Source organism: Aedes aegypti, chromosome 3 (assembly GCF_002204515.2).
Source record: "Aedes aegypti strain LVP_AGWG chromosome 3, AaegL5.0 Primary Assembly, whole genome shotgun sequence".
NCBI classification, from domain to species: Eukaryota; Metazoa; Arthropoda; class Insecta; order Diptera; family Culicidae; genus Aedes; species Aedes aegypti.
Genome location: NC_035109.1, coordinates 69868580 through 69895952, shown reverse-complemented (window position 1 = coordinate 69895952; position 27373 = coordinate 69868580). Strand labels below are relative to the sequence as shown.

Here is a 27373-nt window from a genome sequence, read left to right as displayed (position 1 = left end):
GTCAAAAATTTTCTGCCGAGTGCAGACGTGTCTTTCAATTTTCTGTGAAATTTGGAAAAAAAAATCCGTGAAAGTTGTGCAAAGTTTGAGATTGTGTAGTGTTGTAAACGCTTTCGTCGGAATTTCCCATTGTCCCTCCCCGCTAGTGCGAGCACGATGGGAGATTCGCTGGAAGCGACCGTGGGCAGTATGGGTAGCGATCCGCCCCAGTCTGTGGGAGTGGTGGACACCGAATCGGTCGCCATCATGGATTACGATGGCTTCACCAACTACATTCGGAAAGCGGTCACTATTCTGCTGCCGGAGGAGGACGTCGTTCCGGTGCCGCTGAACGCTGCCCTGGACGATCCGTCCAATCAGGAGTGCATCCGGAAGTTTCTGAGCGATCCGCAGACGCAGGCTCTGTACATCCAGCGTTCTTGTTTTAAGGGTAAGGATGGTGTTTTTTCACTATGTCAAGATGGCGTACGGTTTATAGGGTTTCACTGTTATTTTTGTTGCCTTTGCTTTATGGGTGTGTTGGCAAGTGAGTCATTGGTGCTCCGAATAGGGGATTGCGTGCAAAGTGCATAACGAAAACGGGGAGCAGAGAAAATAATTATTATCGATTAAACTTTTATTTTCTCTTTGTTTCGCCTGCCTACGTCTGCACAATGTTTCTTTGCCGATTCCGTGCGCTTTTTGAATAGCGTTTGAACCGTTGTTTTTAGAGATATGTTTTTTTCGGAGAAGTTTCTTGTTTTATTATTAATATTAAAGCGCATTTTTTAATACAGAAGTTGTGTGATTATTCCACCCAGCAGTGAGACAGGAAACATATGCTCATAACATTCAGATAAACATATGGTGTCTTCGACAAAGTTGTAAAAATGTGAAACAACTTTCTCGAAGACACTATTTCTATTCTATTTTTGGGACATGTGCCGTTGTATGTGAATAATCTCTAAAAACCATATAGTCCTAACATAACTTTTTTCCAAGAATTTATTTTACATATTTTTGCGTTTTCTACAAAGTTGCTTTACGCTATTTTTTGAAATAACAAATCTGTTCATAAAATTTTAGCCAATTTTCTGTTGAAACTCGTGGAAGAAATACTTTACTTTTCATGAGCGAAACAGCATACTTGGCTTTAGGGTGAGTGTTCCCTTAGTAGATGGTTCCCTTTAGTCGCATTAGTGGCTTTTTCATGGCCGTTTTGCTATAAATCGTTGCAAAATATGTTTTGCATTGAAGGTTAGATTGAAGGTTGATTAAAAAAAAAAAAAAAAACAAAAATGTAATAAATAGTTTTAAGGTTATTCGCCGTAATTCGCAAGGCTTCCATTGTTGACATTGCGGATCGCAATTTCAAAGTGAAAAAACTCAGTCCGCATAGTTTATATTGATCCGGAAAAGTATCACGATATGCACTGCCCATAAACGCATAACTGTCCCATGTGAATAGGAAATCCAGCAAACATGGGACTGACATGCATTTATGGGCAGTGCACAGATGTGCAGAAAGTATACTGATACTCTTTCAGTTGCATCAGTGCAATACCAATCGATTTTCTTTAACTCAAAATTGTGACTGTGAGCAACGATCATCATCGACGCGTGCAAATTCCAACGACGGCCTACTTCGCCTTAAATTTAAGCGTAAACTTAATAATGGAATAATTGAAACTTTGTTACATCAATTGAGAGCTTCTGATCTATTATTGATGGGAACAGTAAGTTACGTAAAACTTCGAGTTTGATTCGTGTTTAGCATGCGCCGTAAATCTAGTGGTACTATAGGAACAAAAATAAGAAATATTCTAAAATACATGTGCATTGATGACGGTCAGTAACAAAATCTCATTTTTGACAAATATGCATGGGACACTTATGCGTCCACTGACAGTATAACCTCTGAGATATATTTCAAAACTAATTACAAGCAGAAAGAATAATCAACATTATTCTCTCGCTTAGATGTCTACATGTACACGACGACGTATGTGTCAAATGTACATCTTATGATACATCCGAAAGAGGTTTAGACTGCGAAATGATGATACAATGTGCTTTGAGGTAATCGAGTTTAGTTGAAGCGCCCATATAGCTTCGTGGGTTCGATACCCATCGGAGCACGTAGTTTCTTTTCGCAGTTTCAATTTCATTTTGTATATTTGCCGCATGTTCGTTGTGTACATGTAAACTTCAAAAGCATACAACAACAACATTCCTTAGGCTGGAATTACCTAGAACTTGACAATATACAGTCATCTCTCCCTTACTCGATATTGAAGGGACCATCGAGTTAGGGAGGTATCGAGTTACAGAACACGAAAGCAGTGCAACTGCGTTCCAAGGGACCATCGAGTTAGCCACGAACACCAACTTTTACTATGGTTCTCTAACTCGATATCGAGATACGGAATATCGAGTAAGAGAGAGTTAACTGTAACTGTGCAATCACTTATTACACACTAAGCTCTTACGGTGAATTTCACCGTAAGCTCAACAGCTGAACATTTCGGTGAAATAAAACACGTGAAGAGGCAGATGCAGCGTTTCTCCATTCTGCGGCCACTGTCACCAGTCCGCTGTAGTCCACGGCTGAAAGGTGCTAGGTTCGGCATGGCACGCGACTCCGGATGTAGAGCCATGCTCAATAATTTCGCACCTTACACCAGACGCAGCCATTCCCAATTTTTTTCATCTCCGTTCTCAAGTTCGCGATGCTGAACCGCTGCCGGATCTCGTTTACGGCAGTTTTCACGTTCCCATGGGCTACTCGCTGGTGGTAGTACTTTAGCAGCTTGTTCGTCACAGGATGCTGCTTCGGTATCGCAACGCAGCTCGATAGGATGCTGCTTCGGTAAACGCAGCTCGAAAGGTAACAACGATCCTCGCGTCGCTCTACCTTCCATCCGCAACACTCCATCGTTGCTCAAGAATAGAGCCAGGCTGTACAAGCTGCTGGACTTATCCAGCTTGTGACGTTGATGTATTGGGGACTGTTGATTCTTTTTCGTCTTCGAAGTTTTCTGATTGAGCCGATCTCCAGAGAAACGCCTTCGATTTTCGATACTCCCCGCGCTGTACTACCACACTGTTGAGCGGACTTCCTTCCTTCACTCTCGTCGTGATTGGAACGGCCACACCATCTCGCTTCCTCCTGCAGTTCGATGCAAACCGGTAGGCCCATGCTGCCGTCCGTACTAGAACCTTCCACTCCGGCGGATCCACCGTAGGTTCTGCACGGATATATCGTGGGAACTGCAGACTCGCTCGAACTTCTTTGGGGACATTCATTGCAATGTGCTCTTGCTCTGGCCAATTGTTCTCCGGTTGGTCCGATCCGCAAAGCCTCGTCATCCTGTGGATTTCGCCGAGCCTAAACGCCCCGTACTTCTTGTATCGCCGGTGGTCGGAGTGGACCCCCGACATAATATAACAGTCTTGAAGGGAAAGGACGACAGAATTGGCCAGTTTTGCTCCAAGGACTGCTGCCTGCAATTCCCAGCGGGGGATTGACAGGTGATCTAGCAGGACCACCTTTGACTTCAACGGCCCGTTTGTTGTCTCGATGCGGACGTATGCTGCTGCGACGTACACGTCCTGGCTTGCGTCGACGAAAACGTGGAGCTGAAGGCTGCTCTGCCCATAAGTACATAACAGTCCCACGTGAGTTTTCGTCAATGTTTAGTTAACTACGGGAATCGTCATTATGCATGCACTTTCATGGTATTATAAGAAAACAATACGTTTGTTCTAGAAATGTTAAAAGCAACATCAAACTTTGTGTGTCACGTTACTAATAAATGCATATCATTCTCGCGACTTGTGTGATAAGGACTCGCGATAAATGGTTTTGTAAAGGAAGTCAAATTAGCGAAATATACTTACTCACAATTATTGCCGTAACCCAGATTGTTCAGAAAAATCTCCGACACACTTTGACGGAAGAATCTTTCGATTCAGCCAGAATACAAAGCTGTTAAATTCCCTTGGATCGTCTTCCTCACACTTGTAGCGACGCCGTCTTTGAACGTCCACTCGTTCCACGCTCTGGCGGATATAGCTGGTTTGCTCTTGTGAATCCAATGCCCAGAACACCGTGTTAAGACGAATAGGTCTTCTTTCGAAATTTTAAGCTCGCAGTTCATTATACACCCACAATCGACAAGCTAAACGGCGCTTTTTGGCGTTGTATCTGATTTTCAATTATGTTTTTGTTCTCTTGCGTTTTTGACGAATTCATCAACGGCCGTATAACTCCGTCTGAGTCAATTTCATCAGTCCACGTCGCATATTCAGTGTCTTCCAACGATTTCATATAGCTTACCCAATGCCCAGGGTAGGTCTAACTGATTATTCGAGAACATTAATAAACAAAATGTATGTAATACTGTAATCAATAGTTAATACCATTATTTGAATGCAAATTAGGGTGTAAAAACATCGCATTTTCAATTTAATTAGAATAAATAAAGCACCAAAGTGTTACGACTTCAATTGCGTTTTTCTTAGATGTGCTGTTTTGCTAGTGGGACTGGCATGCATTTATGGGCAGTGCTGTAGTCTAGGGTACGGACTCCCTGGAAGATATGACGGGGAATACGACCGACCTCGACTTCTGGGAATCTTCTGATCACACCTGCTGATAGTAGCTGATGTAGGAAAAAAAATTAAAATGTTTGGTGGTTGAATTCCTAAAAGCGATAGATGTAAATTTGGCAGAGTAAAAAACGGAAAGTTTAAGTTTAGTTAGAGATATGATTGCTGTTGCAAAAGTACAAACAACACTTTGGATTGGTTTCATTAAGGTGGTCCAGAAAAAAACATGGACCATGTCTGGCATGGCCCGCGTTTCGACCTGTGCTGTTTGGGTTGGCCCGCGTGAGAGATGATGCTGTTTGGGACGGCCCACCAGAGAGATGATTGTTAGGCGAGCTTTGTTTGTAGTTGACAGCCGTACACCCACCCTGGTAGGTACCTAGATCATCAGAGATGCGAAACGAAGAACATGTAAACAATTTCTCGACGCAATCAATAGTAACCAGTCCACTACTGAACTCAGGATAAACTCTCTTAGCAGAAAAAGAAGATCGAATGGAATGGGTACTCGTGACGGAACCATGATTTCTAGATAACCTACAGCCAATAAACTCGTTGAATATTTTGCCAGTCTTTCGCAGCTTACTTAATCATTTCATTAGGCGAAACAAGGCATCTCCAACGTCGCTGGAAACAGTGCTCATTCCTTTAAATGCTTTTACCTTATTGATAAAGCAACCATTCACCGACTGAACCGATTTCACTCACGAACTGCGTTTGTAAAGTTACTGAGCGTATGGTGAATTGAAGACTTCTGAATTCCTTCAAGACAGAAATCTGTTGGGTCCTAGACAACATGCTTTCCGAAAAGATTTCGGTACTGGAACCTATGTTGCCTCTCTCGGCCAAATTTTAGGTACATGATGCACGCTATGTCTGAACTAGACGATTATAAAAGTTGAATGTACATCGGATTTTTTCTCGCTAGAGTTTAGTATTTGGGTTATATTTTCATAATTGGATAGTTTTAAAATATTCCATCGGTGAAATTTAGATTTTTTTTTTTCGATTTTTAGTTATTTTTCATACTAAATCCCATGAAAATCAAGTTTTCGACACATTTCCGCCCATACAAAATGTATGGAAAAAAAATTCACCGATAGAATATTTTAAAACCTTCCGATTATGAAAATATAGACCAAATACTGATCTCTAACAAGAAAAAATCCGATGTACATTAGATTTATAAAATCGTTTGATTCAGACATAGCGTGTGATGCCTTCCAAGCTGGTCAACACGTGGACATAGCGACTTTAGACTTGCCTTCGGAGAAAACTTCAAGCAGCTGTCATGGCTGTGAGTAAATGGGCCAAATCGATGGGCATAATAATTGTAATATAGTACTTCGAATCTCAACTGCGAACGTGCCAAATTGTTATTTCTATAACTTTGTCCAAGACATCATATGTCTACCTGCATGTTATGAAAGAAAACATTTTTTTTATCTCCCTACTAGGTGGATTAATCACAAAACTTTTTGCTATACCAAGAAAATTATCAGAACAATCAACGGTTTATAGGCTATTTAAAGAGCGCTCGTAATCTACGAAACAATACGCTGTGGTCTGGTGGAATAGTGATGCAATTTTTGTTTTCTTCTTTTTGACTTTCAGACGATGAGAATGAGCCGCCAACGGAAGGCGAAGAGGAGAAAGATGCCGTGACGTATTACATTAGCAATGATGTGCATTTCACTAATCAGCGAATGGCTTCGTTGGTGTGCATCAAGCGTGGTTCGGTCATCGAAGCGGACAAGTCCATTCATTCGCAGATTCGGTTGATTAACTTCTCCGAGGGTTCTCCGTACGAAACGCTGCATTCGTTCATCAGCAAGACCCTGGCGCCGTATTTCAAGAGCTATGTCAAAGAATCCGGTCGGGCTGATCGTGATGGCGATAAAATGGCACCCTCGGTCGAAAAGAAGCTTACCGAGCTGGAAATGGGCCTGTTGCATCTGCAACAGAACATCGACATCCCGGAGGTTACCCTGAACATCAACGGAACTGTGGCGCAGGTCGTGAAGAAATGCGCCGACGAAGGCCGTAAGGCCAAGATAACTGACTTTGGCGATAAGGTCGAAGATTCAACTTTTTTGAACCTTCTTCAGAATGGAGTTAATCGCTGGATTAAAGAAATTCAGAAGGTTACTAAGCTGGACCGTGATCCGTCGTCGGGAACGGCACTGCAGGAGATTTCATTTTGGCTGAATTTGGAGCGTGCCTTGCATCGTATCCAGGAGAAGCGTGAATCACCTGAAGTTGCACTCACCCTGAACATATTGAAACATGGCAAACGATTCCACGCGACCGTTTCCTTCGATACCGATACCGGACTGAAGCAGACCCTTGCAATGGTAGCCGATTACAATCCGCTGATGAAGGACTTCCCGATCAATGATTTGCTGTCGGCTACCGAGTTGGACAAGATTCGTCAGGCCGTTCAATCGATCTTCAATCATCTGCGTAAGATTCGTAGCACCAAGTACCCGATTCAACGTTGTCTGCGGTTGATTGAAGCCATTTCCCGTGACCTTAGTCAACAGCTGTTGAAGGTGCTCGGCACTCGCCGGTTGATGCACATCCCATTTGACGAGTTTGAACGTGTGATGAATCAGTGCTTCGAGGTGTTCAGCTGTTGGGACGATGAGTACGACAAGCTGCAAGGGATTCTGCGCGACATTGTCAAGAAGAAGCGAGATGAGCATATTAAAATGGTGTGGCGTATTGCTCCGGCCCACAAGAAGCTACAGCAACGTATGGAACACATGCGCAAGTTCCGCCGTCAGCATGAGCAGCTACGTACCGTGATTGTACGCGTTCTGCGCCCTGCTCGCCAGCCTGCTGGGATGTCTGGAGGAGGTGACGCCGGAAGCGCGGATGTCAAGCAGCCTTACAGCTTGGATACGGCCGATGCCAACGCAATCGAAGAGGTCAATTTGGCCTACGAGAATGTGAAGGAGATCGAATGCTTGGACATTTCCAAGGAAGGTTCCGAGGCGTGGGATGCCGCCATCAAGCGCTATGAGGAAAGGATCGATCGTGTTGAGACGCGCATCACGGCTCATTTGCGTGATCAGCTCGGCACGGCAAAGAATGCCAACGAGATGTTCCGCATCTTTTCGCGCTTCAATGCCCTGTTCGTGCGGCCGCACATTCGCGGAGCCATCCGGGAGTATCAGACGCAGCTGATTCAACGCGTCAAGGACGACATCGAAGCTTTGCATGAGAAGTTTAAGGTGAGAACAATTGGTGGATTCTATGACATTTTCCAGAATCTCATTCCCCCGAGAAATATTCCCCAGAAAGCTACATATCAGAGCTTTCGAAAGTTATTATTAAAAACAGCTAAGGTAAATAATAGTCCTTTATTATTGTGATACACCGAATAGCGTTATCCGACCAGGTACTCGGTGCTTATAGAGCAAAATTTTCAAGTTTATAACCATGTTACAATAAATACAACGTGGTACCCCCTCCCCTAATGTAATAGATTCAATTGGGGCAATAAAAATACAGAAACTTCAACTCCTTTCCTTCTTCTAGGTTCAATATCCACAGAGCAAGAGTTGCCGATTGTCGGTCGTTCGCGATCTTCCACCGGTTGCGGGTTCGATCATCTGGGCCCGTCAAATCGACAACCAACTGACCATGTATTTGAAGCGTGTCGAGGACGTTCTCGGCAAAGGCTGGGAATCGCACATCGATGGACAGAAGTTGAAAGCCGACGGAGACAGCTTCCGCGCGAAGCTGTCCACTGCGGAAGTGTTCCAGGAGTGGGCCCGCAAGGTACAGGAACGCAACACTGGAATCACCGGACGAATCTTCCTAATTGAATCCACTCGTTCCCGCACCGGCCGCGGCAACACTCTCCGCTTGAGAGTAAACTTCCTTCCGGAGATCATCACCCTGTACAAGGAAGTTCGCAATCTCAAAAGCTTGGGCTTCCGCGTCCCGTTGGCTATCGTCAACAAGGCTCATCAGGCGAATCAACTCTATCCGTTTGCTATATCCCTGATCGAAAGTGTTCGCACTTACGAACGCACCCTTGAGAAGGTAAGCTGCTGTGTTCTCACCTTGACTTTGCTTTCATTTCACCTAATCGTAAAACTGGTCATCAACACCAAATCTTCAACTTCATTTGTTACTACAGTTAGAAATTTGATTACACCGTCATTCACATTGATCATCCCACAAACACTTCATCATTCACACATTGATATCGCTCCGTTCCCCAAAAAAAATAATTACAACCCACAGTAAAAACGTATTGTAAAACGATATTGTTTTTCCATGCAGCTAACAAATAGGAGTTTAGCACAAAATTCAGTATTCAAGGTAGAGCTAGCTACAGTTCAGCATTAGTTGTTTAGTTTTTTGGTTTCGTTACCTCGTTTTGCTACTTTGCTATTCTTTTGCAAACTTGGGGCAGTGCTTTCGGAAAAAAAGATTTTCTGTATTCGGTTGATGGGATAGGTTTCGATTTCAAATAAGTCGCAAGGTCGACGTTTCGGATGTTTGAAATTTGCTTAATTCAGCGCTTTTGTTAAGCCTCTTCAAGCTTATATACGATGGCAGTACTAATGAAGCCAACAACTGTATTTCTCACTAGTCAAATCGCATTGAAGTCTGCATTTGTAATCTGCAGAATCCAAAAAACATATCAACTGCCATCATTGCTGTATTATTTTTGCTTCTTATAGCTTCTTATTTTATGCTTATTAGAAATCTCAATGTTTCGTAATACCTTTTAGTAACTTTCGTCTATATATTTAGTCATAATAGATCTGATAAAAAATCCTCTGGAAACAATACTGCGGAGCCCTAATTTTTCTACCTGTCATTATTATACAACTTTCCATAGATTATGAACATTCATTCAGCATTTAGCCCTAAACCAGTACACGCTTATGCTGCCAGCATTTCCATTTTTTGCACGAACCGTTAAATGTTTCAACGCTTGGTATATACCTAATCGAATCAGCTTTTGGTCCATATACCCGTGGCGTATCGTTGTACAAACCCGACCACTAATGCACGTTTTCTACACTCACACAGATCGAGGATCGTGCCAGCATTATCCCGCTGGTTGCCGGTTTGCGCAAGGAAGTCCTGGCCCTCATCTCCGAGGGAATCGCCCTGGTATGGGAGAGCTACAAGCTGGATCCGTACGTTCAGCGTTTGTCGGAGAATGTGACCTCTTTCCAGGAGAAGGTCGAAGATTTGCTTGTCGTTGAAGAACAGCTGGACGTCGATGTTCGCTCGCTGGAAACTTGCCCGTACAGTGCCGCCACGTTTGCCGACATTTTGTCCAAGATTCAACACGCCGTTGATGATCTGTCGCTCAAGCAGTACTCCAACCTGCACGTTTGGGTCGCCCGTCTCGACGAAGAAGTTGAAAAGAAGTTGGCTGCTAGACTTCAGGCCGGTATTCAAGCTTGGACTGATGCTCTGACTGGCAACAAGAAGGAGGTGGATCTATCTATGGACACAGACGCACCGGCGCAGCCGACTATCAAGCCAGGCGGCGACCCACAGATTCAGAAAGCGATCCATGAAATCCGTATCACCAATCAGCAGATGTATCTCTATCCATCGATTGAAGAAGCTCGCTTCCAAATCATGCAACAGCTGTTCGCATGGGAAGCCATTGTAACATCCCAAACTCGTCTGCAGAGTTCTCGCTACCAAGTCGGATTGGATAAGCCGGTGTCGCAAACGTACAGGAATCTGTTGACCAAACTTCCCGGCGGATCAGACCCATTGGAAGGAAGCTACGCTGCGATAGAGAACCAGATTTCCGAAGTTCGCAACTACGTCGACGAGTGGCTACGCTACCAGAGTTTGTGGGATCTTCAAGCCGACACATTGTACGGCCGCTTGGGTGAGGACATCAACCTCTGGATCAAGTGCTTGAATGACATCAAAAAGTCGCGTACGACCTTCGACACTTCCGATACTCGCCGTGCTTACGGCCCGATTGTCATCGATTATGCTAAGGTGCAAGCTAAAGTCACACTGAAGTACGACTCCTGGCACAAGGAAGCTCTGAGCAAATTCGGACAACTTTTGGGCAACGAAATGTCCACTTTCCACGGTAAGGTATCCAAGAGCCGTAGCGATTTGGAGCAGCAAAGTATCGAAGCTGCTAGCACATCAGATGCAGTGTGCTTCATTACCTACGTACAGTCGCTGAAGAAAGAGATGTTGGTTTGGGATAAGCAAGTTGAGGTGTATCGCGAAGCTCAGCGTATCCTCGAACGTCAACGTTTCCAGTTCCCGAGCAATTGGTTGCACGTAGACAACATCGAGGGAGAGTGGTCTGCCTTCAACGAGATTATGAAACGTAAGGACTCTGCTATCCAGACGCAGGTTGCCAGCTTGCAGGCAAAGATCGTTGCCGAGGACAAGGCCGTTGAGTCGAGAACGTTGGACTTCTTGAACGACTGGGAAAAGAACAAACCAACTGGAGGACGTACTCGTCCAGATGATGCACTCCAGCAATTGCACATCTTCGAGACCAAATTCTCGCGGTTGAAGGAAGAACGAGACAACGTTGCCAAAGCTAAGGAAGCTCTGGAATTGCAAGAGTCTGCTATTCCCAACAACAGCACCGAGCGCATGAATGTTGTACTGGAGGAACTTCAAGATTTGAGAGGTGTTTGGAGCGAGCTGTCCAAGATCTGGGCTCAAATTGATGAAACACGCGAGAAACCGTGGTTGTCGGTACAGCCTCGTAAGCTACGTCAATCGCTGGAAGCGATGATGAACCAACTGAAGGAATTGCCGGCTCGTTTGAGAATGTACGAGAGCTACGAGTACGTGAAGAAACTATTGCAAAGCTATATCAAGGTCAACATGATGATTGTCGAATTGAAGTCCGATGCCTTGAAGGAACGTCACTGGAAACAGTTGACCAAACAGCTACGCGTCAGTTGGGTTCTCTCTGATTTGACACTTGGACAGGTGTGGGATGTGAATTTGCTGAAGAACGAATCCATTGTGAAGGACATCATCCTGGTCGCCCAGGGAGAAATGGCTCTTGAAGAGTTCTTGAAACAAGTTCGTGAGAGCTGGCAGAATTACGAACTCGACCTGATCAACTATCAGAACAAATGCAGGATCATTCGTGGATGGGACGATCTGTTTAACAAGGTGAAGGAGCATATCAACTCGGTGGCCGCTATGAAGTTGTCTCCCTATTACAAAGTCTTTGAGGAGGAAGCGCTAACTTGGGAGGAGAAGTTGAATCGCATCAACTCTTTGTTCGATGTTTGGATCGACGTTCAGCGTCGCTGGGTCTATCTGGAAGGAATCTTCTCCGGAAGCGCTGACATCAAAACGTTGCTTCCAGTGGAAACTTCCCGTTTCCAGAGCATCAGCTCCGAATTCCTTGGACTGATGAAGAAGGTGGCCAAGTCGCCAAAGGTCATGGATGTTTTGAACATTCCTGCCGTGCAAAGATCCTTGGAACGTTTGGCTGATTTGCTTGGAAAGATTCAGAAAGCATTGGGAGAATATCTCGAACGCGAGAGAACCTCGTTCCCACGTTTCTACTTCGTCGGTGACGAAGATCTGCTGGAAATCATCGGTAACAGCAAGAATGTTGCTCGTTTGCAGAAACACTTCAAGAAGATGTTCGCTGGAGTCGCCTCGATTTTGCTAAATGAAGACAACACGGTTATCCTTGGAATCGCCTCTCGTGAAGGTGAAGAAGTGAAGTTCATCAAGCCAGTGTCGACGGTTGAGCATCCGAAGATCAACGAGTGGCTAACTCTTGTCGAGAAAGAGATGCGCTTCACGCTGGCATCTTATCTAGCGCAAGCAGTTCAAGACATCAAACAATTCAAGGACGAGATTGATCCTCAAAAGTACATGGAGTGGTGTGACAAATACCAAGCCCAGATTGTGGTATTGGCTGCGCAGATTTTGTGGTCTGAAGACGTGGAAGCAGCGCTGCAACAAGCTTCTGATAGCCCTGGAAATAAATCTCCACTGAATCGTGTTTTGGCTACCGTCGAAACAACATTGAACGTTTTGGCCGATTCGGTACTTCAGGAGCAGCCACAGCTTCGCCGCAAGAAACTCGAACATCTCATCAATGAATTTGTACACAAGCGTACCGTAACGCGACGTTTGATTGCTCATGGCGTGAATAATCCCAAATCGTTCCACTGGCTGTGCGAGATGCGTTTCTACTTCGATCCTCGCCAAACGGAAGTGCTGCAACAATTGACGATTCACATGGCCAACGCTCGCTTCTACTATGGCTTCGAGTATCTTGGCGTGCAGGATCGCCTGGTTCAAACACCGTTGACGGATCGTTGCTACCTGACCATGACGCAAGCACTGGAAGCCCGACTCGGTGGATCACCGTTCGGACCGGCCGGTACTGGCAAGACGGAATCGGTGAAGGCTCTCGGTAATCAGCTGGGTCGCTTCGTGCTCGTGTTTAACTGCGACGAAACGTTCGACTTCCAAGCTATGGGCCGTATTTTTGTCGGTTTGTGCCAGGTAGGCGCGTGGGGTTGCTTCGACGAGTTCAACCGTCTGGAGGAACGCATGTTATCTGCTGTTTCGCAACAAATTCAAACCATTCAGGAAGCCCTCAAATCGCTGCAGGAAGGCTCGATGAAGGATTCCCAGAGCATTACCGTCGAACTGGTCGGCAAACAAGTTCGTGTTTCCACCGATATGGCTATTTTCATCACTATGAATCCTGGTTATGCTGGCCGTTCAAATCTGCCGGATAATTTGAAGAAACTCTTCCGCTCACTTGCTATGACCACTCCGGATCGCCAGCTGATTGCCGAAGTTATGCTGTTCAGTCAAGGCTTCCGTACGGCTGAAAAACTCGCGTGCAAAATTGTACCCTTCTTCAAGCTCTGCGACGAACAATTGTCCAATCAATCACACTACGACTTCGGTCTTCGTGCATTGAAATCCGTTTTGGTGTCCGCCGGTAATGTGAAGCGTGATCGCATCATGAAGATTAAGGATACTATGAAACAACGTGGTGAGGAAAATATTGACGAGGCCTCGATCGCTGAAAATCTACCGGAACAGGAGATTCTTATCCAATCGGTTTGCGAAACCATGGTACCCAAGCTGGTCGCTGAGGATATTCCACTGCTATTCTCTCTGTTGAGCGATGTATTCCCGAACGTGGGCTACACCCGAGCTGAGATGAAGGGTCTTAAGGACGAAATCCGCAAGGTTTGCGCCGAAGAATATCTGGTATGCGGAGAAGGCGATGAACAGGGCGGCGCTTGGATGGAGAAGGTGAGTTTATACGTTCCAATTTCAACTAGACTTGTTACTAACAAACTGAGCCAACACAATGTCTCTTTTTCTCTACTCCACATTCCAATCAAACTAATAATTTAACGTCAAAAATGAAACCATAATCAAATACACAGGGATTCGGTGAAACATGGGTGGACAAAGTGAGTTTATCCCGCTTTCAGCCTCAGTGTGTCGTTACCTTTCTTTCGCTTTTATGTTTCGTATAATGCGCCTCAATTGCAAGCAGATATCCTAATATTTCTTTTCAAACCAAACAGGTCCTACAACTGTATCAAATCTCCAACCTGAATCACGGTCTAATGATGGTGGGTCCGTCAGGTTCCGGCAAGTCTACGGCATGGCGAGTGCTACTCAAGGCACTGGAACGTTTCGAAGGAGTTGAAGGAGTGGCTCACGTCATCGATCCCAAAGCTATCTCGAAAGAAACTCTGTACGGTGTGCTAGATCCGAACACTCGCGAATGGACCGACGGTCTATTCACGCACATCCTGCGTAAGATCATCGATAACGTCCGTGGTGAAATCAACAAACGTCAATGGATCATCTTCGATGGCGATGTGGATCCTGAATGGGTCGAGAATTTGAATTCGGTTCTGGATGACAACAAACTGCTGACGCTTCCGAATGGTGAACGTTTATCGCTTCCGCCGAACGTAAGAATTATGTTCGAAGTGCAGGACTTGAAGTATGCCACCTTGGCCACAGTCTCCCGTTGCGGTATGGTTTGGTTCTCGGAAGATGTTCTGTCTACTGAGATGATATTCGAGAACTACATGTCTCGGTTGAAGAACATTCCACTGGAAGACGGAGAAGAAGAGAGCTTCACAACTCAGTCCAAGGGCGTTGACAAGGACGATGAGCTAACCCCAGCCCTGCAAACGCAACGTGAAATCGCTTCCCTGCTTCAACCGTATTTCACTTCCGACGGATTGGTTGTTCGTTGCTTGGATTACGCGATGGGTCAAGAACACATCATGGACTTCACCAGGCTCCGTGCTTTGAGCTCGCTGTTCTCGATGTTGAACCAAGGCGCAAGAAACGTATTGAACTTCAACCAACAGCATCCAGATTTCCCGGTTCCTCCGGAGCAATTGGAACAGTACATTCCGAAGCTTTTGATCTATTCTTTGCTGTGGTCATTTGCCGGTGATGCAAAGTTGAAGGTTCGTTCGGATTTGGGAGATTTTGTTCGCAGCGTTACCACTGTCACTTTGCCAGCACAATCCGGAAATCCCATCATAGATTTCGAAGTTACTCTGCAAGGAGAATGGGCTCCATGGTCTAACAAGGTTCCAGTCATCGAAGTCGAAACGCATAAGGTAGCGGCTCCAGATGTAGTCGTCCCCACCTTGGACACTGTGCGTCATGAATCGCTTCTGTACACCTGGCTTGCCGAGCATAAACCACTGGTACTGTGCGGTCCACCAGGTTCCGGTAAAACTATGACACTTTTCTCGGCTCTTCGAGCTCTGCCGGATATGGAAGTGGTTGGTTTGAATTTCTCATCTGCTACCACTCCGGAACTGCTGCTGAAGACTTTCGATCATTATTGCGAATACCGGAAGACACCGAATGGAGTTGTTCTGGCTCCGGTTCAGCTTGGAAAGTGGCTTGTCCTGTTCTGCGATGAAATCAATTTGCCCGATATGGATTCCTACGGTACGCAACGTGTAATTTCCTTCCTCCGGCAGTTGGTTGAACACAAAGGATTCTATCGCGCAGCCGATCAATCATGGGTCTCACTTGAACGCATTCAATTTGTCGGAGCTTGTAATCCTCCGACCGATCCGGGCCGTAAACCGCTGTCTCATCGTTTCCTGCGTCATGTTCCAATCATCTACGTAGATTATCCTGGAGAGACTTCACTGAAGCAAATCTACGGTACGTTCAGCCGTGCTATGTTACGTTTGATGCCGAACCTGCGTGGTTACGCCGAACCACTCACCAACGCTATGGTCGAGTTCTATCTGGCATCGCAGGATCGCTTTACACAAGATATGCAGCCACATTACGTCTACTCTCCGCGTGAAATGACCCGTTGGGTACGTGGTATTTGTGAAGCTATTCGACCGCTGGACAACTTGCCTGTCGAAGGATTGGTCCGTTTGTGGGCCCATGAAGCTCTGAGATTGTTCCAGGACCGTTTGGTGGAGGAATCCGAACGTCGCTGGACGAATGAAAACATTGATTTGGTCGCGATGAAGCATTTCCCCAGCGTGGATCGCGAAAAGGCTTTGGAACGGCCGATTTTGTACAGCAACTGGTTGTCGAAGGACTACATGCCAGTCAATCGTTCGGAACTACGAGACTACGTCAAAGCCCGTCTCAAGGTGTTCTACGAGGAAGAGCTGGACGTTCCGCTGGTGCTGTTCGACGAAGTGTTGGAACATGTTCTGAGAATCGATCGTATATTCCGACAGCCACAAGGTCATTTACTGTTGATCGGTGTTTCCGGAGCGGGCAAAACGACCCTGTCACGTTTCGTTGCCTGGATGAATGGATTGTCCATCTTCCAGATCAAGGTCCACAACAAATACACCAGCGAGGACTTTGATGAAGATTTACGTTGCGTACTTCGTCGAGCCGGTTGCAAGGATGAGAAGATTGCATTTATTCTAGACGAATCGAATGTGTTGGATTCTGGATTCTTGGAACGTATGAACACGCTGTTGGCTAACGGTGAAGTTCCTGGATTGTTCGAGGGCGATGAGTACACGACTCTGATGACCCAATGCAAGGAAGGAGCACAACGCGAAGGACTGATGCTCGATTCAAGTGACGAGTTGTACAAGTGGTTTACTCAGCAAGTTATGCGTAATTTGCATGTGGTATTCACCATGAATCCTTCAACCGATGGTCTAAAGGATCGTGCCGCAACATCTCCGGCTTTGTTCAACCGTTGCGTACTGAACTGGTTCGGAGATTGGTCCGACTCTGCATTGTTCCAAGTCGGAAAGGAGTTCACCGTCCGTGTGGATCTGGACAAACCGACTTGGAGTGCTCCAGACTTCTTCCCTGCGGCTTGCCCACTCATCAACAACACACCATCGCATCGTGATGCCGTTATCAATGCCTGCGTGTACGTCCATCAAACGCTACACAAGGCAAATGCCCGTTTGGCCAAACGCGGTGGCCGCACCATGGCTATTACACCCCGTCACTACTTGGACTTTATCCATCATTTCGTTAAATTGTACTCGGAGAAACGTAGCGATCTGGAGGAGCAGCAATTGCATTTGAATGTCGGTTTGAACAAAATTGCTGAAACCGTGGAACAGGTTGGTCGATCAAAGGATTTTGGGCATAGTGCAATGCAATTTCATCATGAATTTCTGCTTTCAGGTTGAAGAAATGCAAAAGTCGTTGGCTGTGAAATCTCAAGAGCTGCAGGCCAAGAATGAAGCTGCAAACGCTAAGCTCAAGCAAATGTTCAAGGATCAACAGGAGGCGGAAAAGAAAAAGGTCCAATCGCAGGAGATCCAGCAGCAACTGGTTGAACAAACCGTCAAAATCGAGATGAAACGTAAGGACGTCATGGCAGATTTGGACCTTGTAGAACCAGCAGTTATCGACGCCCAAGCAGGTATGTTCTTTGTTATCCGATTTCTTGTGTTTTTGCGAGTTTCAGCATTCATCATTTATGAAAACCAATATTACACGATTAGCTGTTAGCAATATTAAAAAGAAGCAGCTGGCCGAAGTTCGAACTATGGCCAATCCACCGGCACCGGTGAAACTGGCACTGGAGTCGGTTTGTCTGCTTCTTGGTGAAGACGACCGCGGTGGAGATTGGAAAGCAATCCGCGGAATACTGGTCAAGGACAGTTTCATAACGTCTATTGTCAAATTTGACACATCACAGTTAACGTAATTATTGTTTGAATTCAAATTTTACAACATATTTACTCTACCATGTATAATCGAAATATGTGTACGATAATCGTTCGCAAATAACGCTAAAAGACTAAAATCTGGCAAAGGCAATGTAGCTTCAAGTGATGTGACCAATATTTATCCAAGTTTATTCAAATCATATTGTGATAACGCCGGCACGAATGCGGAATGAGGAGCGAACGAATTAATATATCCCGTTGCTCAATCTGGGAAGGCAGCTAAAATTCACAAAAATAAACGTTCATCTCACCATTTGCTCCATAATATATTGATATAATCGCCAAAGTTCTCACAAAAGTAACTTATTGTTGCAATGTTTCTCTTTTCTTTCTTTTTGCCATCATTCTCATCCACAACACAACACCTAACATCCAATCAACAAAATCTATCATACTCAATATTTGTCCGTTTAACCAACCAAAATATATATATCCAACCAAATCAATACTAAAATCCTAAACCCAACCCAACAAACAATAACCAAACCAACTACAAACGACCGCGACGACACAAACAGCGGTCAAATCGATCAAGAAACAGCATCTCGTCGAAGTGCGTTCCATGGCCAATCCGCCGGCCGTCGTCAAGCTGGCCCTGGAGTCGATCTGTTTGCTGCTAGGGGAGAACGCCTCCGACTGGAAGTCGATCCGTGCCGTCATCATGCGGGAGAACTTTATCAATTCTATTGTGTCTAATTTCAGTACCGAAGACATAACGTAAGCATGATGTTTTCTCTCTGTTTTTCTTGTAGTTTTTTTTTCTATCTTCTCTAGTCTAGTATGTATAGTATCTATTTTTATGAAAAGCACGTTCATATTTTGCACACTTTCGTGTTGTGTTTCGTGATTTGAACTCTTCTATTCTCTTCCTCTTGATATTCTTTCGTTTGTAGTGCCGTTCTCCGTAGGTAACTAAAGTGCTAGTGTGTAGTGTTGAGCTAAGCATGAATTTTTGATGAAATAGTTCCTTTTAGCCTGAAAATTTCACTTTAATGATGGGCACAGTTATTTTGCGTTTTGCATGATACCAATTTCCCATAATAGTCGTTTGGCATGATACCAAGTATAGTCTCAAAATTGTTAATACATGTTACAAAACATATGCTGAAGGACCATCATATCAAACAACGATACTTACTGATCATTCTTTAAGAACGGGGCTTTTTTGGAATATGAAAGCTTTTAATTATAGTTCTGCTCACCTTTCATCACATGTCCACAAATTCTTCAAGAACTTAATCCTGAAAATCGTTCGACAGTACAATGCAGAATTTCTTTCAGAGATGATATCGTCAAGTTTTCCACAGATTACTCCATTTGATTCCTTTAGGAATTCATCCAGAAAAAAACTTCAAGGAATCCTACGAGAATTCCTTTAACAGGCTGTCTATCCATCCGGGAATTACAAATGACCGGAAAATAATCGGGAATTCGTAGAACACCCCGAGAAAATATGTATTTCAAACAAAAAACAACCGGTTTTTTAAGTTTCAGAGCACTATGGGCGAAAATAAAAAAAAAAAACCCAAGAGGTACACGACTGCCTGTCACTCGTACTTTGCATCATGGCTAACTTTTAGTGAGTTGGTAGAGAGATAGTTAACGATTAAGATATTTGCAACATTTTTAGAAATATACTTAGGGATTACTTGCAAGGTTCCATTTAAATTCATGGCAAATTTCTAATGAGATCTTAGCTAAAATTTTAACGGGAATCGAATCGTTAATTGACAGAAAGTGTCTTCTGAGAGATCTCTGAAATGGTTAGTAGTAGATTGCTAATAAGGTTTTAGCGGATTCGAGAAATGCTTGAAATTCTTAGTAGATTCGTAGAGACTGGCGAAAAGCTAAGCCAAAAACAGCATATTTCTTGGAAGATTTACTGAAATCCTGGACAGATACCTTGAGAGTTCCGGTCGGCAGATTTCTGTTGTTTTTGATGATACTGTTTCTTGGTAAAGCCTTGTCTGGATTACTAGTTTTAATAGTCCTTGATCTATGAAAAAGTTCCTATGAGGCTCCTGACGAGATTGTGTATAGATTTTTATTGATTCACAGCGAATTCTTCCAATCATCCCCAACAAATTTCATGACAAGATCTATGAGATCCCTCAGGTAATCTTGGCCAGATTTTTGTTCAATTTTTGACGATATTCTTGACCTTTTTTTTAAGAATACTTGGAAAATCCAATCTTGGATTTATGTCAAAAGTTATAGCCAGTTTCATAGGAGAATAACAAAATGTAGTTGAAGATATCGTTTCTGTAAAAAAAATCTTTGCAAGGGTCCAACATGAGTTTCAACAGATCTTGAATTACTCCAAAAATAAGCCATGGGTCATCATGTCTAACTCCGTAGGCATTCTTAGAAGTTTAAATACACAGAGCAGAAATTTGTCTTTTGGATATTTCAACAAATATTTTATACCGGTTTGTCCATAACTTTAGAAAGAGTTTTTCAAACCGTTTTGAGCTCACAGTGTTTGATAAATTTATTAAAAAAAAATCATAGATAAGTTAGATCGAGCTCTCCAAATTTGTCCGTATTGTATGAGAAAAAAAAATGTCAAGTCGGTGGATCATTTTGTTATCCATTTTTTTATTTCTTGGGCATCCGGGAAAAATCCGGGAATTGGATAACTGATTTGTGTGGACACCCTGCTTTAGGAATTTTACGTAGATTCTCAATAGCTCTTCTGGAGATCCTTTTAAAGCTATTGTTTCCACAGGGATTCCTTATAAAATTCTGCGGATTCTCCGAAGATTAGCTTCCGATATTCTTCAAAAAGTTCTCCAGGAACCATTCCAGTAATTTCTAGCTTTGATCAATAATTATTTTAGAAGACTCTCCAATGATTTCTACAGAAATTGTTCAAGGATATCTCAATAAATTTGTTTCCTCGTGAACTTCCTCCATGAATTTCTTACATATATTAATCAAGAGATTTTTCAGCAGTTACTGCACAAACTCTCCCAAACATTTCTCGAGTAAGGGCTTGAGTTTATTGTCCACAAAGTTCATTCCGGGTTCCCACTAGAAAGTACTATACTGCCCATAAATGCATGTCAGTCCCATGTTTGCTGGATTTCCTATTCACATGGGACAATTATGCGTTTATGGGCAGTATAGTAATTATTCCAACGAAATCACCAGTTATGTCCTTCAGAGATTTTGCTTGAGCTTTTTCAGGGATTCATCCAGCATAATATTCAAGACATCGATTTATGACTTTTCCAATACTTTATATATACCCAATACTCATTTTTTAATATTTTGAGCTAACGTAAGAGCTATAGTACACTCACAAGACGCGACGCGAGACTGGACACACCACTTATTGTTCTTACAAACATAAAAAGGATTTAAATATTTACCTTTTTCGTCGACCGGTTTCGGACTCGATGTTGCCCATCTACAGGACGATGTCCAACTGATTACATAGAAGAGAACAAAACAGCTTCGTACTTTCTTCAGTACACGTCAGAAAGAGATAAAACTATTTGAATTCCAGTTTCGCCAAGTGGAAAAGCGGCGAACTTATCGGGGCATCCTCGTCATTCATCAACGGTTGTTCGGCATTGGAGTTGAACATAGATTCCCAAGCATTTAAATGGGAAACTTTTCGGACGCTCTTTTTATGCTTGGCCTTGTCCCAGTCTATATTGTGTTTGAGTTCAACAGAGTGTACTGTCTCACTAGACTCATGGACTCGTTTGTTATCCTCAGCGTTTCGGTGTTTCCTCAAACGGATTTTAAGTTTCCTTCGCGTTTTGCCAATATAAACTGATGGACAGTCTTTGCATGGAATCTCATGAATTCCAGACAAATCTTCCTCAGGGGTCTTGTCTTTGAGGGCACACAAATCCGTGCTGTTTCAGAATGCCTTGATTGGGGTTGGTTATTTTTGGATAAAACGGTAGACTTATCCGTTGGGGTTCTTCATATTGGGGTTGAAGTTTAGTAGCAATTTGGCGATGTTTTTTCCGTTCTTAGGAAAGTATTTTGTTGACAAATTCTTCATCGTAATCATTTACTGCTGCAGCTTCATGAATCTTCATTCTCTCCTCAACCAATTCTTGTTTTTTCGTGTGAATATTGAAAAAGCGGTGCAAGTTTTATTGGATTTGATGATCACCATCAGTCTTCAAAATATTCAGTATCTTGAGATATAGAACCTTATAACTATCATATGAGCTCCATATAGTAACATTTTCTGAGCCAGCTAACCAACCCAAACTGACCAGTGTATACTTTAGTGACACTGCCCCTGCTGCAAATCTTCACCTAAGAAAGTATTACTTTATATATAACTGTTTCTGAGATATAAGCGTCCAAAGTTTCAAAAATTCGTTGTGTTTGGACCTTTTTTCACAAGACCCCCTCCCCGCAATGAATCTTCCCCCTTTTCAATTTTCTCATATTTTTCAGTAAAGCTCAATTAAGTTTGCTTTCCAAAACTGCAGAAACATCGGGAATTCGTTCAAATTTAACGAAGTTATCGCGATTTAAATTTGGGGTCAATATGACCCTAGAGCACAGACAACGTACAATTTTCATGAAAATTATTTTCCAAGACAAGACAAGATATGTGAAAAAATCCATGCAAAAAAAAAAATTGGGGGAACACATCAACGTGTGAAAAAAAAAATTCACGAATCGATCAACTTACCAAAAAGTTACAGCCCTTCAAAGTGCTCTTGGGAATATTGGCTTTAGAACACAGACAAAGAGTTAACGAAAGGATTTGTTTGAGGAAATGCTGTTGAAGAATTGTTGGACAGAGACTTACGTATTTTCGGCCGTTTGTTCTGAAGTTTGGTAAGATGCGCCTATATACTAAAAATTTTGATGCAAATTTTGAGTCCAATAGTTTTTAGAAAACCACCCATGACGAAGAAAACAAAGTTGCCAAAAATACAATATGTCACCCTCTGTATTTCCAGGAGAATTTTCTGGAAGGAATTTAGAGGAATCTCTGTGAGTAGTTTCTGAAGATATCGGATTGATTTCATAAAGGTATCCTAAACGGAAATCTCGAAGGAATGTATAAAGAAATCCATGAAAGAAACTCTGGATGATTTTCTGAACGAATTTTAAGAGAGATATACCTAAAGGATATGTCAGTAAAAAAGTTTTTCCTAGACGTCATCTCTCTTCTCTATTCAATACCTAAAGCTAGTAACGCTTGTACAAAACAGCTTTATTGCATGCTGGTTGCGGTGGCTTATTGTGTGGTCTAACATCGTATTTAATCAATTAAGTATATGTTGAATCTAACCAAATTTCCTAATCTTTGCTGCACAAAATGTCTTATATTGTTGTCGTTTTCTACTACATCCGAAATAGCGACGATGTGCGTGAAAAGATGAAGTCCAGATATCTGAGCAATCCGGACTATAACTTCGAAAAGGTGAACCGCGCCTCGATGGCTTGCGGTCCTATGGTCAAGTGGGCTATCGCTCAGGTAAGTCGTTGCTTCTGACGTATTTTCTATCGTTTATTTATGCAACTTATCCACTGCTTCCAGGTCGAATACGCCGACATGTTGAAGCGCGTCGAGCCGCTGCGTGACGAATTGAGCTCCCTGGAACGCCGGGCCGATACCAACATCAAGCACGGACAAGAAGTAAAGGAGTTGATCGCCCAACTAGAACAGAGTATCGCCTCCTACAAGGAGGAATATGCTCAGCTCATCTCCCAAGCCCAGGCCATCAAAACCGATCTGGAGAACGTCCAGGCCAAGGTGGACCGTTCCATCGCGCTGCTGAAAAGTTTGGTCATCGAACGGGAACGCTGGGAAGCAACGAGCGAAACGTTCCGTTCGCAAATGTCCACAATCATCGGAGATGTTCTGCTGTCGGCTGCCTTCATCGCATACGGAGGATACTTCGATCAGCACTACCGTAGCAATCTTTTCTCAACCTGGTGTCAGCATCTGCAAGCGGCAAGCATTCAATTCCGAGCGGACATCGCTCGAACCGAATATCTGTCCAACCCCGATGAAAGACTTCGCTGGCAAGCCAATGCTCTACCAACGGACGATCTTTGTACTGAGAACGCGATCATGCTAAAACGGTTCAACCGATACCCACTTATTATCGATCCATCTGGGCAAGCGACGGAATTCATTATGAACGAATTCAAAGATAAGAAAATCACCAAAACTAGTTTCTTGGACGACTCGTTCCGCAAGAACCTGGAATCGGCCCTCCGTTTCGGTAATCCATTGCTGGTACAGGACGTTGAAAACTATGATCCAATTTTGAATCCAGTGCTCAATCGGGAATTGCGTCGTACTGGCGGACGTGTGCTGATCACCCTGGGAGATCAAGACATTGATTTGTCTCCATCGTTCGTCATCTTCTTGTCCACTCGTGACCCAACGGTGGAATTCCCTCCAGATATTTGCTCGCGAGTTACGTTTGTCAACTTCACTGTTACCAGAAGTTCGTTGCAATCGCAATGTTTGAACCAGGTTCTGAAGGCCGAACGTCCGGATATCGATGAAAAGCGATCTGATTTGCTGAAACTGCAAGGAGAGTTCCATCTGAGATTGCGTCAACTGGAAAAGAGCTTGCTGCAAGCCCTGAACGATGCCAAGGGTAAGATTTTGGACGACGATTCGGTTATCACCACTCTGGAAACACTGAAGAAAGAAGCAGCCGATATCGGCCAGAAGGTGGAAGAAACCGATAAGGTCATTGCCGAAATTGAAACCGTGTCGCAGCAATATCTTTCGCTGTCACAGGCATGCAGTAATATTTACTTCACCATGGACAGTCTGAACCAGGTCCACTTCCTCTATCAATATTCATTGAAGATGTTCTTGGATATCTTCAGCACTGTGCTTCATAACAATCCCAAACTGGAAGGCAAAACCGATCACACTGGGCGGCTTTCTATCATCACCAACGATCTGTATCGCGTATGCTATGATCGTGTCGCTCGTGGTATGCTGCATGCCGATCGTCTCACGTTTGCTATACTGCTCTGTCGTATTCATCTCAAAGGAACAACCGAAGCAAACCTCGACCAAGAGTTCAACTTCTTCCTTCGCAACAAGGAGGGTCTATTCTCTTCGTCGAATCACGTTGATGGAGTGAGCGCGGAGCAACTGGAATCGGTGACACGCTTATCCAGTCGATTACCCATTTTCCGCAAATTGCTAGAAAAGATTCAATCAATGCCCGAACTGTCCGCATGGTTACAGCAGGGATCTCCTGAACAAAATGTTCCAAATCTTTGGGACGAATCGAAGGCGTTGTCAGCCATTTCTGGCGCTATGCATCAGCTCCTGTTAATTCAAGCCTTCAGACCAGATCGAGTTATTGCCGCAGCTCACATCTTTGTATCCACTGTGCTCGGTGAAGATTTCATGCCTCAAGCTGAAAAGGAACTCGACTTTTCGACCTGCGTTGAGAAGGAACTCACCAGCAATACTCCGGCTTTACTGTGCTCCGTCACGGGTTACGACGCTTCATCTCGTGTCGATGACCTGGCTGCTGAATTGAATAAGCAAATCACCAGCATTGCTATCGGTTCCGCCGAAGGATTCAATCAAGCCGAAAGAGTCATCAATATGGCGTGCAAAACTGGCCGTTGGGTACTTCTTAAGAACGTCCATCTCGCCCCACAATGGCTTGTTCAATTGGAGAAGAAACTCCATTCTTTACAACCACATTCCGGATTCCGACTGTTCCTCACCATGGAAATCAACCCCAAGGTTCCAGTCAATTTGCTACGAGCTGGTCGTATCTTCGTCTATGAACCACCACCAGGCATCCGTGCTAATCTGCTACGCACATTCTCCACGGTTCCGGCCAGCCGCATGATGAAGCAACCCAGCGAACGTGCTCGTCTCTACTTCCTGCTCTCGTGGTTCCATGCTATCGTTCAAGAACGCTTGCGCTACGCACCGCTCGGATGGGCCAAAAAGTACGAGTTCAACGAATCCGATTTACGTGTTGCTTGCGATACGTTGGATACTTGGATCGATGCAACCGCTATGGGTCGAACCAATCTTCCGCCGGAGAAGGTTCCATGGGATGCTTTGGTTACTCTGCTCTCTCAAAGCATCTACGGTGGTAAGATCGATAACGACTTTGATCAGCGTCTGCTCTCATCGTTCCTATCCAAGCTGTTCACTGCTCACAGTTTTGAAGCTGAGTTTGCCTTGGTAGCCAATGTGGACGGAGTAGCCGGTGGTCCCAATGGCCAACGACACATTACCATGCCCGATGGAACACGTCGTGACCACTTCCTGAAATGGATCGAAGCGTTGGCAGATCGCCAAACTCCATCCTGGCTGGGATTGCCGAACAACGCTGAGAAAGTATTGTTGACCACACGTGGAACAGATTTGGTCAGCAAGTTGTTGAAAATGCAGCAACTAGAGGACGATGACGAACTAGCCTACAGTCATGACGAAAGCCTAGACGCAGTTCAAACTCGTCAAGAAGATGGGCGTCCCTCGTGGATGAAGACCTTGCATAATAGCGCTTTAACTTGGCTGCAACTTTTGCCGAAACAATTGGCCACTTTGAAACGAACAGTGGAGAACATCAAGGACCCCTTGTACCGTTATTTCGAGCGGGAAGTATCGTGCGGAGCAAAACTTCTTCAAACCGTGGTTAGCGACCTGCAGGATGTGGTCTACATTTGCCAGGGTGAAAAGAAACAAACCAACTACCATCGAACTATGCTCAGCGAACTGGTTAGGGGTATTCTTCCGGCTGGTTGGAGACGCTATACCGTACCGGCAGGATGCACTGTTATCCAGTGGATCACCGATTTCAGCCACAGAGTATTGCAGTTGCAGAAGGTGTCATCTCTGGTTTCGCAAGCCGGCGCCAAGGAGCTACAGGTAAATTTTAAATATGAATTATCTAACATCAGTGTATTCTAACGGTATTTTTATTTGCAGAGCTTCCCCGTATGGTTGGGTGGGCTGTTCAATCCGGAGGCATACATAACGGCCACTCGGCAATGCGTTGCCCAAGCGAACAGTTGGTCACTAGAAGAGTTGGCCCTCAATGTCACCATTACCGAGAACGGTTCTGATGGAATTGATAACCTCAAGGATAGCAGCTTTGGCGTTTCAGGTTTGAAACTGCAAGGTGCGCAGTGCAAGAACAACCAACTTCTGCTGACTTCGGCCATCATGACCGAGTTGCCGCTGACATTACTCAAGTGGACGCGCATCGATTCAGATAGTGCTAGGGCTACCAAGCTAACCCTACCGGTTTATTTGAATTCTACTAGAACTGAGCTGCTCTTTACGGTTGATATGACTGTAGCTCCGGGACAGGATCCGCACAGCTTCTACGAGCGTGGTGTTGCAGTGTTGGCTTCGACAGCTTTGAATTAATTTAGCATGAATTACGTGATTCAAATAATCTCCATTATAATAATCGCATAATTATATAACGTACTCAAAATAATATTTATTCAATGGTTGATGGGTAAATTTATTGGGAATTATTACAACTCAAGCATAGTCTGACAGATATCTGTCAGGCATCCGCGCTAGCATTCATCTACAACAATGTAGCTTATCAAAAGAAATATATTGATCCTCGTAAAACAAA

General features: G+C 44.2%; 1 protein-coding gene across 11 annotated transcripts; it reads left to right on the top strand.

Annotated features, from left to right (window-relative positions):
* LOC5568788 (dynein heavy chain, cytoplasmic) lies at positions 1-27373 on the top strand. Of its 11 annotated transcripts, XM_021853557.1 has the most exons (13): positions 1-430; positions 6205-7826; positions 8134-8643; positions 8887-8925; positions 9646-13869; positions 14007-14033; positions 14151-17171; positions 17236-17476; positions 18305-18503; positions 18680-18694; positions 23133-23250; positions 23314-26649; positions 26710-27373. In XM_021853557.1, exons 1-13 carry the CDS (start codon positions 157-159, stop codon positions 27151-27153), a joined length of 14070 nt encoding a protein of 4689 aa, XP_021709249.1. In that variant the 5' UTR covers positions 1-156; the 3' UTR covers positions 27154-27373. The 11 variants fall into 11 exon arrangements, with proteins under 11 accessions (XP_021709249.1, XP_021709253.1, XP_021709252.1 ...); XM_021853561.1 differs by lacking the exon at positions 8887-8925; XM_021853560.1 differs by lacking the exon at positions 14007-14033.

Excerpts from the sequence above, each read along its gene's own strand:
- LOC5568788 (XM_021853557.1), top strand. The coding sequence starts at position 157 with ATGGGAGATTCGCTGGAAGCGACCGTGGGCAGTATGGGTAGCGATCCG. Across the intron at positions 431-6,204 it reads CCAGCGTTCTTGTTTTAAGG|ACGATGAGAATGAGCCGCCA; the intron begins GTAAGGATGGTG and ends TTTGACTTTCAG. Across the intron at positions 7,827-8,133 it reads CTTTGCATGAGAAGTTTAAG|GTTCAATATCCACAGAGCAA; the intron begins GTGAGAACAATT and ends TCCTTCTTCTAG.